The following is a 15,059-nucleotide window of genomic DNA, read 5'->3' as shown; positions in this document are numbered from 1 at the left end:
CTGATGAGAAATGAAGGTGATGTCGTCGCGTTAAGCTTTGGTTAGGAGGTCCATAAACACATGAGACACCATTTGCCAGTCTACATACCCTGAGCGGAAGTCCCCGTCTACATCAGGAGGTGTAAAGGTCCAGCTTGACCTTATGGAGCCGAAGCATGTAGAAAAAGCCACGGCAATTGACCACCCGTCCTGGGATTCGTCCGGGTCACGACAATTTGTTGGCGTCTGGTGAGACTCAAGCCTGGGTCTTGATGGTTCAGCTTTTATTCGTGGCAAAGTTTTATACTTCGGATGTTTTGGTTTATTGTCGAATGAAAAATTACCAAACACCATCAAAACCACGCCTCCGTCAGATCTGTCAGATTCTGATTGGACCAGTGAACGTAATGTGTTATGTCTTTTAACGCTACGTGAAATGAGTCCTTTTGGAACACTTAAAGTCACAGTACCTTTATATTCTATAGGATTATAATAAAGTAATTAGTGATTTGATTTCACAGATCGGTCACATCTTATTTATTGACTATCACTTTGATGGATTATCTTTATTAAAATAGAGTTCTTTGATTAATTAAAAGAAAATAGTTCATTCTTCATTCTTTTGTTGGGCTGAAAATAAGCAGGTTAGAAGGAATGCATGAGACCTTGAGACCGTATCTCATGCAGACTAGTCTTGTGCAGAGGAGGGAAAAAACAGTCATTGCATTCCGTTACACCAAGAACACACGACCCCCCCCTGACTTGTACCTAGAACATGGAACTAATAGCAGTTCCCTGTCAGCCGAGCGAAGGGCCCTTGATGGAGCATGCCTGTTCAAAAGACTGGCCAAGTAAGGTGGAGCAGTTCCCTTAAGAGCCGTATACATCAGAATTAGCACCTTAAAGGGAGCCAGTGTAGAGATGCGAGCACACACGTGATGCTTTTAGGTGGTTTCCTACTGAACTTGTGGTTTGGCTGTTAAAAACCCTAACACTAACGCAATTCCCAGGAGTGTCACAACTATGTGAGTACACATCACCGATGGTGATGAAGCCATGTTGTAGCCACAGCTGCCTTAGGACACACCAAGAGAGGTGAAACAAGTAAGTAAACTCACCATGATCCTGAGCAGTATAAAAGCCTTGTGTTTGTGCAGTCAGCAGGACAAATGATATTATTACTGCAGTCAGAAACAAGCTGTTGGTCTGGAAGCTGTTCTGGTTCAACAAAATCACTAAAGTACTCACAGATGTGTCTGCACAGAGCTGGAGCCTCCATTGGTGCTCAGTACCGATTGTTGAAGGTTTCACACTCACTTATGCATTTGAGCTTCCCCTTCCTGTTTGGATTATTTTTGAAGTGGATGATGTACAACAGGGCAAAAACGTAAGTGACAGGCCCTGGAAACCAATAAATAATACATAAATAGTAAAATATCTCAACAACCAAACCTCAGATATTTTTGTACCCTTCAGTTCTTTATTCTATTGTCATTCCATAGACAAATGTGTTATTTGAGATTTAAATTTTTAATAAAATATTTTGTATGTATTTATTTGGCTCTTTGGATTGAATATTATATTTTGATTTTTATGTATTATAAAAGTTAAGTTTGTTGAGTTAGAATGCACAATGTAGTTTAATAAGTAATTGAGTAAGGCTTTCTTGATCTTGAGTTGAGTTAACTAAATGGATGGTGGGGCATTGGTTAAACTAATTATCTTAAGTTAATGTAACTTTTGTTATTTGTATATTCAACTTAAATCTTTAATTTCATCCCATTAAGGCCTTAAGTATATTGAACATACTCAGCTGCATCAATTCAACTAATTCTTCATTACTTAAAAAAATTTAAGGCAACGGGTTACCTTGGTTTTTTTAAGTAGACTGAACTTATCGGGGTTTATAGAAGAAGCATGTCAAGGTTCTGGATTGGCCTAGCCAGTCTACAGACATAAATACAAAAAAGGTTGCTCAGCAACAACCTCGAAACTTGACTGATCTAGAGGAGATCTTTGTCAAAAACGTATGTTCCTTACTGCGAATGTTAAATAAAATGAACTAGTAAAATGGAGATCATGGCTTTAAACTGGTGGCATTCTGATTTTTTTAGTGAGAACCTTTTTTTATGGAAATTATAAATAAGATGATTATTTAGCTTACATTAGGATTTATTCTACATTTGTTTAAATGTCATGAAAAAACTCACTAAAATTATTTTGTATAATTGTATTCATGCTACTAATAAGTATTCCAGGGCCTTAGTTTTCTTTTTAGCTAATTTTTCTCAGTTTAGTTCATAATAATGTGAAAATTATTGTAAAAACTAACTACAAATACTGAAATCACAAAAAGGATATGTGAAATTTATAATGTATTTTTTCCAAAACCAGATTTTTAATTTTGAGAAACAACTTTTCCATGTTTCCACCTGAGGTTCCCCTGATGTCTAGAGCAGATTATCACAAGTTTCACTACCAGAGGCAAGCATCCTCAAAATAAGAAACAGGCGTCTTGACGGTTCGGAAACTAAAGAACGTCATTGCATATCCTGTTTAGTTTAACAAGGTTCGATGTTTTGGATGAAAAATAACTTCCGCTGCGTGCTTCAAAATAATCAGTAGGAGCACTTTTCCTGTAAGATGATGAAATATGTGGGTTAAACTAGTCTAATGTATCTGATTGGAGCAATACCAAGTTCAGTCGCACAACATGAAGTGAGAGTTACTTTTACGGAGTTACTCATCTCAGCTTCACACAAGTCATTTCAGTGTGCTGTAACATTTTTCGGGTTAGCTGAAATCAACGTCTGTCTGTCTTTTAAGGACATTTTGACCTTTGCTTTTTATGCACTAACCAGAAAATTATTTCACAGAAGTCTTCAAAAGTCCAATTCACATTTCGGTTAGAGAATAATAAAACCATGACAAACACATAAATACATTTGTTGGTTTTATAGAAAATAATCTGCACAAAGATACAGTAGAATAAAAATACTTATTTACAAATGAAGACTTTGTCCCAGAAAAGCTACAGAACAAACAGGATCTAACATGAATACTTAAAGGCAGAGATTAAACAGCCAGCAGGTGATTCAGTAAAGGTTGGTCTTCTTCATTATCCGCAGGAACTCTTGCTCGCTGACCTCACCATCCCCGTCTTGATCTGCTTCGTCAATCATTTCCTAGAAGGTTAAACAACAGATTTAATTATTAAAAAATAACCTGAAGCGACAGACGGGAGAAAACCCATCTATGACTAACTGTAGCCATCTTCTATACGCAACAAAATTTACTTTTTAATGTGGATTGACAATATTTTGAAATATTAAGTTTTGGCTTTTCCCTATGAAAAAAGCTTCAGAAAACAAAGTTTCACATTTTACAATAGCTTCATGTCCAGGAGTATCATTTATAAAGCTTGTTTATGCACAAAACTGGGTATGAAAATTCTGTAAGTCACTTTGTGACCTTAGCACAATTATAGCAAGAGTGATTTTTTTACGCAGGAATTGCATGGCGCTGTGCATAAACACAATTTTATAGCTCAAAAATTACTTTGCAAGCAGACTTCTTTTGCTGAGCTTAAGAAGACTTTTAGTAGGTTGTATGAATGAGGCCCCAGATACAGGTGCTGGCCAGTAAATTAGAATATCATCAAAAGGTTGAAAATATTTCAGTAATTCCATTCAAAACGTGAAACTTGTACATTATATTCATGCAATGCACACAGACCAATGTATTTCCGATGTTTATTACGTTTAATTTTGATATTTATAGGTGACAACCAATGAAAACATCAAATCTGGTATCTCAGAAAATTAGAATATTCTAAAGGCCAATGAAAAAATGTTTGTTTCTCTAATGTTGGCCAACTGAAAAGAATGAACATGAAAAGAATGTGCATGTATAGCACTCAATACTTAGTCGGGGCTCCTTTTGCCTCAATAACTGCAGTAATGCGGCGTGGCATGGACTCGATCAGTCTGTGGCACTGCTCAGGTGTTATGAGAGCCCAGGTTGCTCTGATAGTCGTCTTCAGCTCCTCTGCATTGTTGGGTCTAGCGTATTGCATCCTCCGCTTCACAATACCCCATAGATTTTCTATGGGGTTAAGGTCAGGCGAGTTTGCTGGCCAATCAAGGACAGGGATACCATGGTCCTTGAACCAGGTGCTGGTGGTTTTGGCACTGTGTGCAGGTGCCAAGTCCTGTTGAAAGGTGAAGTCTGCATCCCCATAAAGTTGGTCAGCAGCAGGAAGCATGAAGTGCTCTAAAACTTCCTGGTAGACGGCTGCATTGACCCTGGACCTCAGGAAACAGAGTGGGCCAACACCGGCAGATGACATGGCACCCCACACCATCACTGACGGTGGAAACTTTACACTGGACCTCATGCAACGTGGATTCTGTGCTTCTCCGCTCTTCCTCCAGACTCTGGGTCCTTGATTTCCAAAGGAAATGCAGAACTTGCTTTCATCAGAAAACATAACTTTGGACCACTCAGCATCAGTCCAGTCCTTTTTGTCCTTGGCCCAGGCGAGACGCTTCTTGCGCTGTTTCTTGTTCAAGAGTGGCTTGACACACGGAATGCGACACCTGAATCCCATGTCTTTCATGAGTCTCCTCGTGGTGGTTCTTGAAGCGCTGACTCCAGCTGCAGTCCACTCTTTGTGGATCTCCCCCACATTTTTGAATGGGTTTGTCGTCACAATTCTCTGCAGGGTGCGGTTATCCCTAGAGCTTGTACACTTTTTTCTACCACATTTTTTCCGTCCCTTCGCCTGTCTGTTAATGTGCTTGGACACAGAGCTCTGCGAACAGCCAGCTTCTTTAGCAATCACCTTTTGTGTCTTGCCCTCCTTGTGCAAGGTGTCAATGATTGTCTTTTGGACAGCTGTTAAGTCAGAAGTCTTCCCCATGATTGTGGTGCCTTCAAAACAAGACTGAGGGACCTTTTAAAGGCCTTTGCAGGTGTTTTGAGTAAATCAGCTGATTAGAGTGGCAGCAGGTGTCTTCTATATTCAGCCTTTTCAGAATATTCTAATTTTTTGAGATACCAAATTTGGAGTTTTCATTAGTTGTCACTTATGAATATCAAATTTAAATGTAATGAACATTGGAAATACATTGGTCTGTGTGCATTGCATGAATATAATGTACAAGTTTCACGTTTTGAATGGAATTACTGAAATATTTTCAACCTTTTGATGATATTCTAATTTACTGGCCAGCACCTGTATAACGTTACTGATCACATCAATTTAAACCATCTCAATTTTGAATATTAACCCTATTATGCCAAATCAAATACATCTCTTTCTCTCGCTAACCCCATCTTGGTCCTTGCATGTTGGGGTTTACCCCGGTGAACATGAGGGTAGCCTCCCTCCACCTGCGTGTGAGGGGACGGGTCCTGATTGTGGTATGTGCTTATGCACCAAACTACAGATCAGACTACCCACCTTTTTTGGACTCCTTGGAGGAGGGACTGGAGAGCGCACCTTCCAGTGACTCCTTTTTTCTGCTGAGGGACTTTAAAGCTTGTGTGGGCTTGTGTGAGACCTGGAGAGGCGTGGTAGGGAGGAACAGCCCCTCTGATCTGAATTTGAGTGGTGTTTTGTTATTGGACTTCTATGCCAGTCATGGATTGTCCATAATGAACACCATGTTCAGACATAAAGGTGTCCATATGTGCTCTTGGCACCAGGTTACCTTAGGCTGCAGCTCGATGATCAACTTTGTTGTTGTTTCATCTGACCTGCAGCTGCATATCTTGGACACCCGGGTGAAGAGGGGCAGAGCTGTCAAATGACCACTACCTGGCGGTGAGTTGGCTTCGATGGACGGGGAAGATGCCAGTCAGACTTGGCAGGCTCAAACGTATTGTGAGGGTCTGCTGGGAACATCTGGCAGAGTCTCCTGTCAGAAGAAATTTCAATTCCCACCTCCGACAAAATGTCCAGAACATTCCGGGGGAGGCGGGGGACATTGAGTCTGAGTGGTGGTCCCCCAATTTAAAAGGATGTGTTCCAACTACAGGGGGATCACACTCCTGAGCCTCCCTGGTCAGGGGTTCTGGAGAGGAGGGTCTGTCGGAGTGTCGAACCGAATTGTCGAATTCAAGAGGAGTAATGTGGTTTTCTTCCTGGCCGTGGAACACTGGACCAGCTCTATACCCTTAGGGGGGTCTTGGAGGATGTGTGGGAGTTCACCCAACCAATCTATATTTGTTTTATGGATTTGGAGAAGGCTTTGGGGGTATTCCGGGAATATGGACTACCAGGACCTTTGATGCGGACTATTAAGGCGCTTACACATTAGCTTAAGCACGGTCGGGGTTTGGTGGGGCTGGATGGCTTGAGTTATTTCAGCCAGCCAATCAGTTCGTAGTGTCACCTCGGTCCCAGTGTCTAATAGAGCTGTAGATGTGTAATCGTTATTTTGGCTTTTGAGTGTGTCTTATTTAAAATTCAGCCTAAAATCATTTCTCTATCTTCAGGTTAAAACTCTATATTGGTTTTGAATCAGCCACAGCTGATGGCTAAGAGGTGCCAGGTGATGTCTGTCCCATAATATGTAGTAGTTAAGTAAGAAAATTGTATTTATATAGCACTTATCACAGATATAGAATCACAAAGTGATTATGTGGCTGCACTGGACTGAACTCCAGACGAGTCTCGGCCGCACCTCCAGCTGGCTCGGTCACTCACAAGCCGTTATGAAACAATAAGGCTCTGAGCCTCTCGCCTTCTTAAAGAAACATCCTCCTCCCTTTCTTCTAGTGATCAAAGTGGAGCTTAGATTACATTTATAAAATAATCAGAAATGGTCCAATTTTGTTTGAGATCCACATTACCTGCAGCTCCACATCTGTAAGGTTTTCCCCCAGCTCCTTGGCAACTCGCTTGAGATTTTTGAATGAGATTTTGCCTGTGCCGTCGTCATCAAACAGCCGGAAAGCTTTCATTATTTCCTCTGTGGAGTCCTTTTCAGTCTAATAACACAGATGCAGAATGGAACATTGAGTTTATATATATGTATTTTTTAAGTGAAACAGCTGTACAGTCTTTCCTTCTTGTTGATTGTCTATAACATTTCTCAGCACTTTTTCTATTTTATTTAATGTGTTCAAATGTTGTTACTGAGTGGTTCAGTTGTGGGACAAATGTGTTTTTTTTAAATATGTGTTTGATTGAGCACTTCTCCATTTTCCAAAGCAAAACCATTGCCCTTTACCCCTCCTCCGTTAATCTTTCTGCTCCATCTGCTGTATCAACAGCCCATTACATGCAGAAAGCCAGGTGGGAGAGGTGCTTGAGATCGGAAAATTTTCATGCATATCTCAGTCAAACTCATAATTCTAAGAGTGTAGTCTTGCATTCCCAATTTGTTCTGACCAACATTCACAGACAATGCATTTTATTATTCAGGGACCTAAGATTCCCTGTAAAGAGATCACACAAAATTGTCTTCTGAACAGCTACATTTCTAGCCTAAATAAACTACTGCAACAGCATATTTTTTGCACTTATTCTATTGTGTAAAAGCTTATTTTGAATATTAAACTTAGTTATATATTACATTTACAAACCAACGCTGTAGGTTCTTGACAGTTCATTCTATCTTGTGTTACATGATTTAGTTTATTTCATTTTTGTTGACTTACCATTTTCTGAGTCATCATGCTGACAAAGTCATTGAAACTAACTGTTACAGAGCCATCTTTCACAAAGTCTGCAACCATCGCCTTGATTTCATCTTTCTTTGGGTCAAAACCAAGAGCTCTCATAGCAACCTGTTGCGAAAAATAAACAGATAGAAAAACTTCTGCTGCGGATGGACTGGGGTATCAGATAATCTGTGCACAAATAATTATTCTATGGATCTGACCTTTATCTCTTTAACGTCTATCGTTCCAGTTCCATCTGTATCGAACAGATTAAACGCCTCCTTAATTTCTTGAAGCTGGTTCTCGGTCAGTTCCACTTTGCTATTTGCCTTTTTCCTTTGGCTCGCAGAGAAGGATCCCTTCCGGTAACTCGAAGCCTGATAAATAGAAAAATAAATGTTATTTTAAATACATTAAGTCACCTAGCGAACTCACAGAGGAGCACGGGTTCTGCTAACTAGCAAAGAGCTTCCATACAGCACCATGAGAACAATACACTAACTTTAAAACTGACCGAGCAACCTCTAAATAATTTGGCAGCAAAAGATACTTGTATGAATGAAGGTCTCTAAAAGTATACCATTCGAACAGATGAGTCGATCGGGAAAGCTTTAGCGTTTGAAAAACGGATGTCAACAAAACAGGTAACAAGTTACAACGGTAGTTTTTTTTTTGGTCCAAATAACCAATAGAAACTAGGAAAAAGTTTAATGGAAACATATTAGCCAATCACAACGTAGAATAGGCAGGCTCTAAACGTGTCGACCAATCGCGCAATCCGTTTCTTGTCACCTAGCAACTGAACGCACAACGCATGCGCATTGGAAACAAATCCCTGAGGTAGCTGACTAGACGTTTCAAAGTCTTAAAGGTAATTTCCTTCTTTTTAATCTATACAAAAAAGCTATTTTGGTGACGACTTTTTAATGATAATGTTGTTGGACCCATTCATTATCATACATTTTCCGAATGTAGTAATATAATGTATATATTATTAACACGTTAGCTTAAAGCTAACACTGAGATTGGGTCAAGTTAAGTGTACTTCTCTTTTTCTGCGTGTATCTGCTTTCTTTGTTTGATATAATTGAAAGGCATAGATAAATGTCAAGCAGATGCTGACCAAGATTCCATTTGAAAAGATTTTAACTCTTCAAGTTGCAACTTGCATGTGCTGCAATTTTCATTTCATTTATTCATTTATAGAGCACCTTCCACAACCCTTAGCCGAAGCCCAAGGTGCTGAACACAATAAAAATCAATCATACTAACAAATAAAATAACAGTAATTAAGTAAATTTCAGGATTGTCCCTACTTAACTAGCTTTATTAAGATAATCCTCAATGTGTTAGCAGCTTTACAATATTTAAGATGAGCAGCTATTTTCTTTTGTTTCTGATCATTCCTTTCTACTCTGTAGTGCTTTCACCCAACTGTAATCATCAAACATTTTCTCTATTACTTTGTGCTGATATTTTGTTTTGAATTTCAATCTAAGATGTTCTCCTCTACAGAAACATACAGCACACCTAAGTAAAATGAGGTTTGGATCCCTCTAAGACAGGGATCTTGAACTCCAGTCCTCGAGGGCCACTGTCCAGTTTTAGTTGTTTGTCTGTTCCAACACTCTTGGTTCAATGGTTGAATTGCCTGTTAATCACCTGGTGATTCAATTCAGGTGTGTTGAAGCCGGGAACCAACTAAGACCCAGTCCAAATACTCTCACTGCAGCCTACAGTCCTCCAGCAAGTGCATGTAAGACTTAGAGTATGTTGTAAGTGTGCATATTGCAGAATTGAAAGAGTGAACATTGCTTCATTGACCTGCGTCAGTGTCATGTCTCTGCAACTTCCTAAATGGGAATGCTGGTCACTGTTATTGCTTCTTGATTATTGATATTACATGATATTAAAATGGAATGATATTAAAACAGTGATTAAATTGCTGACATGTCATGTTCAAAAATAAATGCCGGTCTTGTAGCAATGTAGTTGTCCCCGGTAGAATTTGTTTCCCCTGCTTCAGGCGCCAGTGTTATGTCGATTTGAGTTCCCCTCCCACAAAAATGAACACTCACCCTAACACTTACGGTAACCATAACCACTCAGTCACCAAATATGTATGTTTAGCAAAATTATGATTTATAAAATAACTCTGTGTGGGACAATTTTTATGTGTCTTATAGGGTTATGGTTAGGGTAAATGGCCTGTATTTGATATAGCGCCTTCTAGAGTCCTAGAACCCCCAAAGGCGCTTTTCAACACAATCGGTCATTCACCCATTCACACGCATGCTGATGGGGATGAGCTACAATCAGGGTCCGAAATTAAATTTTTTACTCACCGCCGCCGGCCAAGTTGGCCGGTAGATGATGAAAATCTACTGGCCAAGCATATTTTTTACCGGCCAAAATTCTAAATGATTTAGATCTACCTAAAGCATGTTATTCTATATTATGTTGATTCCAAACAGAGTGACAAAATAATTAAAACATCAATTAATAAGGAAAACAAATCTTTTGTCATTTTTACTATTTATTTATTTATTTTTAGAGATGTTTTTATGAACTCTTTCATTGAAATCTAGTCAGACTCCTTGTTTTCTCTGTCCATGAAGTCTGGCCTCCTGCTTCTGACACAGTCTCTGTGCCAAAGCATTACAGCCTCATTTGGGTCCTAGTCCTTGATCTCTGGAGAACACAGCTGCACCATGAGAATATCTGAAAGTGTGTCAGGGCTAGGGTTGTCACGGTAACTGGTGTAGCAGTAAACCCCGGTAAAAAAGTTGACAATAAATAATAACAGTCTTGTTTAAAAAAATATATATATATATTATCTCGGTGGATTTCCGTGGCTGCGGTGTAGGCGCGGTGACCCTTTCCAGCCACCGTATCATCTGCTGGAAGTTGCCGGCGGCACATGCGCACTTTGTTGTTTATGACCAAAACTTTCTTTGAGCTAAAGCTGAAATAATGGCAGGAGGAGACGGCAGCACTTGGGACATTTATTATCCCTCAAAGAAGACAAAGTCGGAAGTATGGGCATTTTTTGGATATTTGAAGAATGCCGAGGGCCAGTTGTCTGTGAAAGGCAGCAACGCTACGTGGCCATCATAATGTAGCCATTGTCTCACGACTCCGCCGTCTCCAGTTCGCCACTTTTCACAAAATCTTCTGGTTGCCACTGGTCCTGGTGGTTTTTCTTCCAGTTCGACGAGTTTTCTTTTGGAAGGCTGGCTGACTCCAGTTAAAAACCGCCACATTTCACCGCTAGTTTTAACACGAAGCTAACTGCTAACTTGATAAACTGATTGAATGGGATAGGTGGAAATGACGTTGGATGCGGCATTCACGTTTCGCGTACGTTTGTGTAAGTTGCATGCAGGCGGGAGGAGTATCAGAAATCCATGGAAGATGACTGATAAACATAACTAATTTGGTGCAAACATTTACTCGCCAGGTGGCAGGTAGAGCTCAAAAATTTACTCGCCAAATGGAGCAATTTACTCGCATTTGGCGAGTGGCGAGTGTTAATTTCGGACCCTGGCTACAATGTAGATACAGCTGCCTTGGGGCGCACTGACAGAGGCGAAGCTTCCGAGCACTGGCGCCACTGGTCCTTCCGAACACCAGCAGCAGGCAAGTGAGGTTAAGTGTCTTGCCCAACGACACAATAACAGCGACAAATTGAGGGGGGCTCGAACCTGCAACCTTCCAATTACAGGGTGAGCACTTGACTCCTGTGCCACCGTCACCCCAGGGTAAAGGTAAGGGTTTGGACAAGCATTTATTTTTTGGAGTGGAACTGGCGAAAAATTTATTCGGGGGGGGGGGGGCATAACACCGGCACGCACTCCCGATGCAGGGGAAACAAATTCTAACAGGGATAACAACATTGCTACAACACCAGCACCATTATCAATTAACAATATTTTTCAACAGACATGTAATGCATCTTTCCAACAGAGAAACATTTATCAAATATGTAGGCAATAAAAATATTCAGTATTACAATAATTACTCTTAAAAATACATTTTTTCAGAAAGGCCACTTGGGCCATTTCTCTGTCTTCTTCTCAACATTCCCATGGAGCAATAGATTTTGGGTAATACTCTTCGGTGAAGTTCGCACAAATGTGGCAAGGGTGCAAAAGGAGTGGAGCCAAGGTCCATGCTTGAGAATAGGGACACACACTGGCACCACTGGAGAATGTGCAGTTGAGGGGTACAAGGGTGGATGTGTGAGTATTGGGACAGGGCTGGATAGTGACCTAGAGTTCGAGATCCATGCTCTAAAATGTCTCCATGAACACCATATGTGGGACTTAGTAAAAAATATATACTAAAGTAAAGTTCTAATTAATTTCTCATTCAAACCTCAGGTAATGCTGGAAAGTGGAATCATAAACCGTCGACACCATGTTGGACTGCAGAAAGTGTCGGCGTTGGCAGAAATGGGACATTCCTTTGTTGGCCCTTATAAAAAATACAAGTTTATTCAAGATGACACTAACGGGGGGTCAGCTCTTGTGTGTTCATGTTTTCGTGTCATTGAGAGCCTGGAGCCGACATGCGCAGTGGGTCAGATAGTATTGGACACTATTCAAGCCCACCATGAGGTCTACCGCACAGGATCAGGGTGCTTGCTGTTTCTGGCAGGAGCGTGGAGTCGTGCTGCGCTGGATTGTCTCGAAAGAGGCATATCTGTGACTCACATCATCTCTGCTATGTCTGAGGGGATGGATATATGCATTGATGTTTGCAAGAAATCCTCTGTTCCCTTTGAAGCTCTAGCTGACACTGGAAGATGCACAGCCACATCTCGTGGTTCAGGATCTCAGCTGGTAAAGAAACCCACACCTGAGACCTCTCAGGTGTCTGGCCACATGAGAGGGACAGCAACAGTTGGTCACCAGACTTTAAACATCAGTGTACAAAGAAAAGTAAAGCTGAGCAGACATTTTTATGGGACTGAGGTTGTTTCTCCAGTCGTGCTCCCGGATCAACCCAAGTTTCCGGACATTTCCCACATTTCCACAGCGTTGAGCCATGGTTGTGATAACTCCATGAAACTGGCAGTAGAAGTCGTTCAAATGCAATGGAAAACGGATCAGCAAGAGATGAACTATCCCACGTTTGACACAACAAAAGTAATGACTTGTGTACTTCCTTGTTTACCAGAAGACTGTGCTTGTGTTGTTCCAGGATGTGTCGTCCTTTTATCCAGTGAACAGGCCTCCATCGCTCATCAGATAAAAGAAAAGCCCCTGAAGGTTGCTTTTATTAATGGAGATCTGTCACACACTTATCGCCATCTTGGTTTTAAAAGTCTGACCGGTTTACAACGTGTGAGTCAGCTGTCGGACTTGTCACATTCAAGCGGTGAAGATGAGTGGCTGGAAAAGGTAGTGAAACTCCTCTTGACTCTGGAAGTCCACCTGATACTGACTGCCGGTTTTGCACATGAGAAGTTGATTCAGAGCTGTTTACAGCATAAAATACTCATTGTAGAGAAAGTGAAACTCTCTGTTATAAGAATGATCGCCAAATCAGTTGGAGCTGTTCCAGTAACTTATGCCACACAGTTAAGTAAACACTGTGTTGGCACTGGGGTACAGGTTGCAATATGGAGGGACCTCAGCAGCTTTGAGAGAACGGCTTCAACGGTGGTGAATATTTCCACTGGCATGAACACTGGACTGGTCACTGTGGTCATCTCCAGTTGCTTACCTGGCAAGCTACAAGGTCTGGAGGACCAGTTTTGGGCCTGCGCTCATCGTTTACATCACTCAATGAAAGACCAAGCCATCCTGCCTGGTGCTGGAGGCACAGAAATCCTCTGTTTTCATCATCTACAGAGACAGGCAGAGTATCACAGCAGAAGGCACACTGAAGCTTTTCGACACAATGCAGGAGCTGTGGTCAATCCCTACAAAAGTGTTGTGCTGGGACTGATGGCGGGTGGTTTACTAGATTACATTATCACTGTAATGGCTAACTCTGGAACAATATCAGCTGTCACAGCCAAGGCTGTTGTTAGCCATCAGCTGCAGAAGTTTCACAAAGATCAAAACATTTCAGGAAAGTTCCCTCAGCTCATCCTGGAAGGTGAAAACGAAGCTTCTGCAACACTTTCTGTGATGAGTTCAGAAGAAGTACCATCAATTCAAATTTATGACAATGTGAGTGTGAAGCAGGATGCGTGGAGAAGAGCTTTGGATCTGGTTTTTCTGGTTTTACAGACTGATGCAGAGATCATCACTGGCGGTGGATCAAACGATGGAGCAGATCTGATGCTGTTATGATTGGCCTGGGACCAAAAAAAAAGCTTTTCATTTATCTTTGTTTTCATTTTCTTTCTTTTTTCTATTAAGCTCATAAACCAAAGAGGTTTTGTGTTATTGCTGTACTTGTCATGAGTACATTTTAATAAAATGTTACCCCTTTTTCTATCAGTAGAGGGAGACACTGTACACACTAAGGACTAAAAATTTTATAAATGTTTTGTGTTGTTTTGAGGTCCCATGTTTAACCTTTAAAATGTTATTTTCAATTAATAAAAATCAGTCTTTCAAATGTAATTTTCCTGTAAATTAGTCACAACTCACTTGAGATGGCCAAAGTCAAACTGCAATATGTTATGTTCAGATTTTAATGCATACTTCTTTGTCAACAAGGCATTTTCTAACAGACATTTAAAGACATTTGATTATTGTTCTTCCAGTACTCAAAGTGGAAACTGACTTTGTTAAAGTTTTTATATCGATGGACAATCGATGATGCAGATATGCCTCTGTTTAGGGTAACTCTTGTTTTCTTTTCAAATAAACATCTGTTCTGAGAAAGCTCTAAAGTTCCAGATAGGTTTTTGTTACATGGTCATTTAGATATTTATGAGCTTTTCATAAAATAACACAACTTATAGGTTTGGTCAGCAAATGAAACAGCTTTTATAAAACTTCACATCCTTTTTGAGTTTTAAAAGCAGTCACCTATAAGTCACCAACGAGTGCTTTGAAGCATATGCTAACAATGCTCAAAGGTTTTCTTGTGTGTATTGCTTTGTGTGTGTCAGAGATATTGATGCTATTTCTTCTTTAGTTGTGTTATTGTGACAGAAAGCTTCTGAGGTTTTTTTTTTACAGTGGATACATGAAGAGCTTGACTCAGGCACGACTCAGCAATGATGATGATGATGACAGCGGGTGGAAAAGAGCAGAAATTTGAAAGGTAGAAGATAATACATATCAGAGGAGCTAAGGCGTCAACTCTGTTAACCTGCCGATACTTAAATCAATCAGTGGATGAAGCCAAATTTCATTTTATTTTTATTTTAGAGCTTTTCAAATTCATTGAGCTGCAGTAGATAACAGCCACACGCACGACCAAACCAAGTTAAAGTTAACTTG

The 15,059-nt window shown here is 40.5% G+C and overlaps 2 protein-coding genes across 2 annotated transcripts; one reads left to right on the top strand and one right to left on the bottom strand.

Moving 5' to 3' along the window:
- Positions 1 to 2,919: 2,919 nt before the first annotated feature.
- Positions 2,920 to 8,344, bottom strand: cetn4 (centrin 4). The gene is made up of 5 exons (XM_015951480.3): positions 8,231 to 8,344; positions 7,872 to 8,027; positions 7,648 to 7,776; positions 6,838 to 6,975; positions 2,920 to 3,164 (listed from the first exon to the last, which is right to left on the bottom strand). Exons 1-5 carry the CDS (start codon positions 8,231 to 8,233, stop codon positions 3,075 to 3,077), a joined length of 516 nt encoding a protein of 171 aa, XP_015806966.1. The 5' UTR covers positions 8,234 to 8,344; the 3' UTR covers positions 2,920 to 3,074.
- Positions 8,345 to 8,410: 66 nt separating this feature from the next.
- On the top strand, positions 8,411 to 14,491 carry bbs12 (Bardet-Biedl syndrome 12). The gene is made up of 2 exons (XM_015951487.3): positions 8,411 to 8,521; positions 12,033 to 14,491. The coding sequence occupies exon 2, from the start codon at positions 12,036 to 12,038 to the stop codon at positions 13,953 to 13,955; it is 1,920 nt and encodes a 639-aa protein (XP_015806973.1). The 5' UTR covers positions 8,411 to 8,521; positions 12,033 to 12,035; the 3' UTR covers positions 13,956 to 14,491.
- The last annotated feature ends 568 nt before the right edge of the window (positions 14,492 to 15,059 follow it).

The sequence above is a fragment of the Nothobranchius furzeri genome, chromosome 1, assembly GCF_043380555.1.
Source record: "Nothobranchius furzeri strain GRZ-AD chromosome 1, NfurGRZ-RIMD1, whole genome shotgun sequence".
NCBI classification, from domain to species: domain Eukaryota; kingdom Metazoa; phylum Chordata; class Actinopteri; order Cyprinodontiformes; family Nothobranchiidae; genus Nothobranchius; species Nothobranchius furzeri.
This window is presented reverse-complemented; position numbering and strand designations above follow the sequence as displayed.

Coding starts and splice junctions, on each gene's coding strand:
- cetn4 (XM_015951480.3), bottom strand. Junction 6,976..7,647: donor GCATGATGACTCAGAAAATG/GTAAGTCAACAA, acceptor CTGTGTTATTAG/ACTGAAAAGGACTCCACAGA. Junction 3,165..6,837: donor TTACAGATGTGGAGCTGCAG/GTAATGTGGATC, acceptor TTAACCTTCTAG/GAAATGATTGACGAAGCAGA.
- bbs12 (XM_015951487.3), top strand. CDS start 12,036: ATGCTGGAAAGTGGAATCATAAACCGTCGACACCATGTTGGACTGCAG.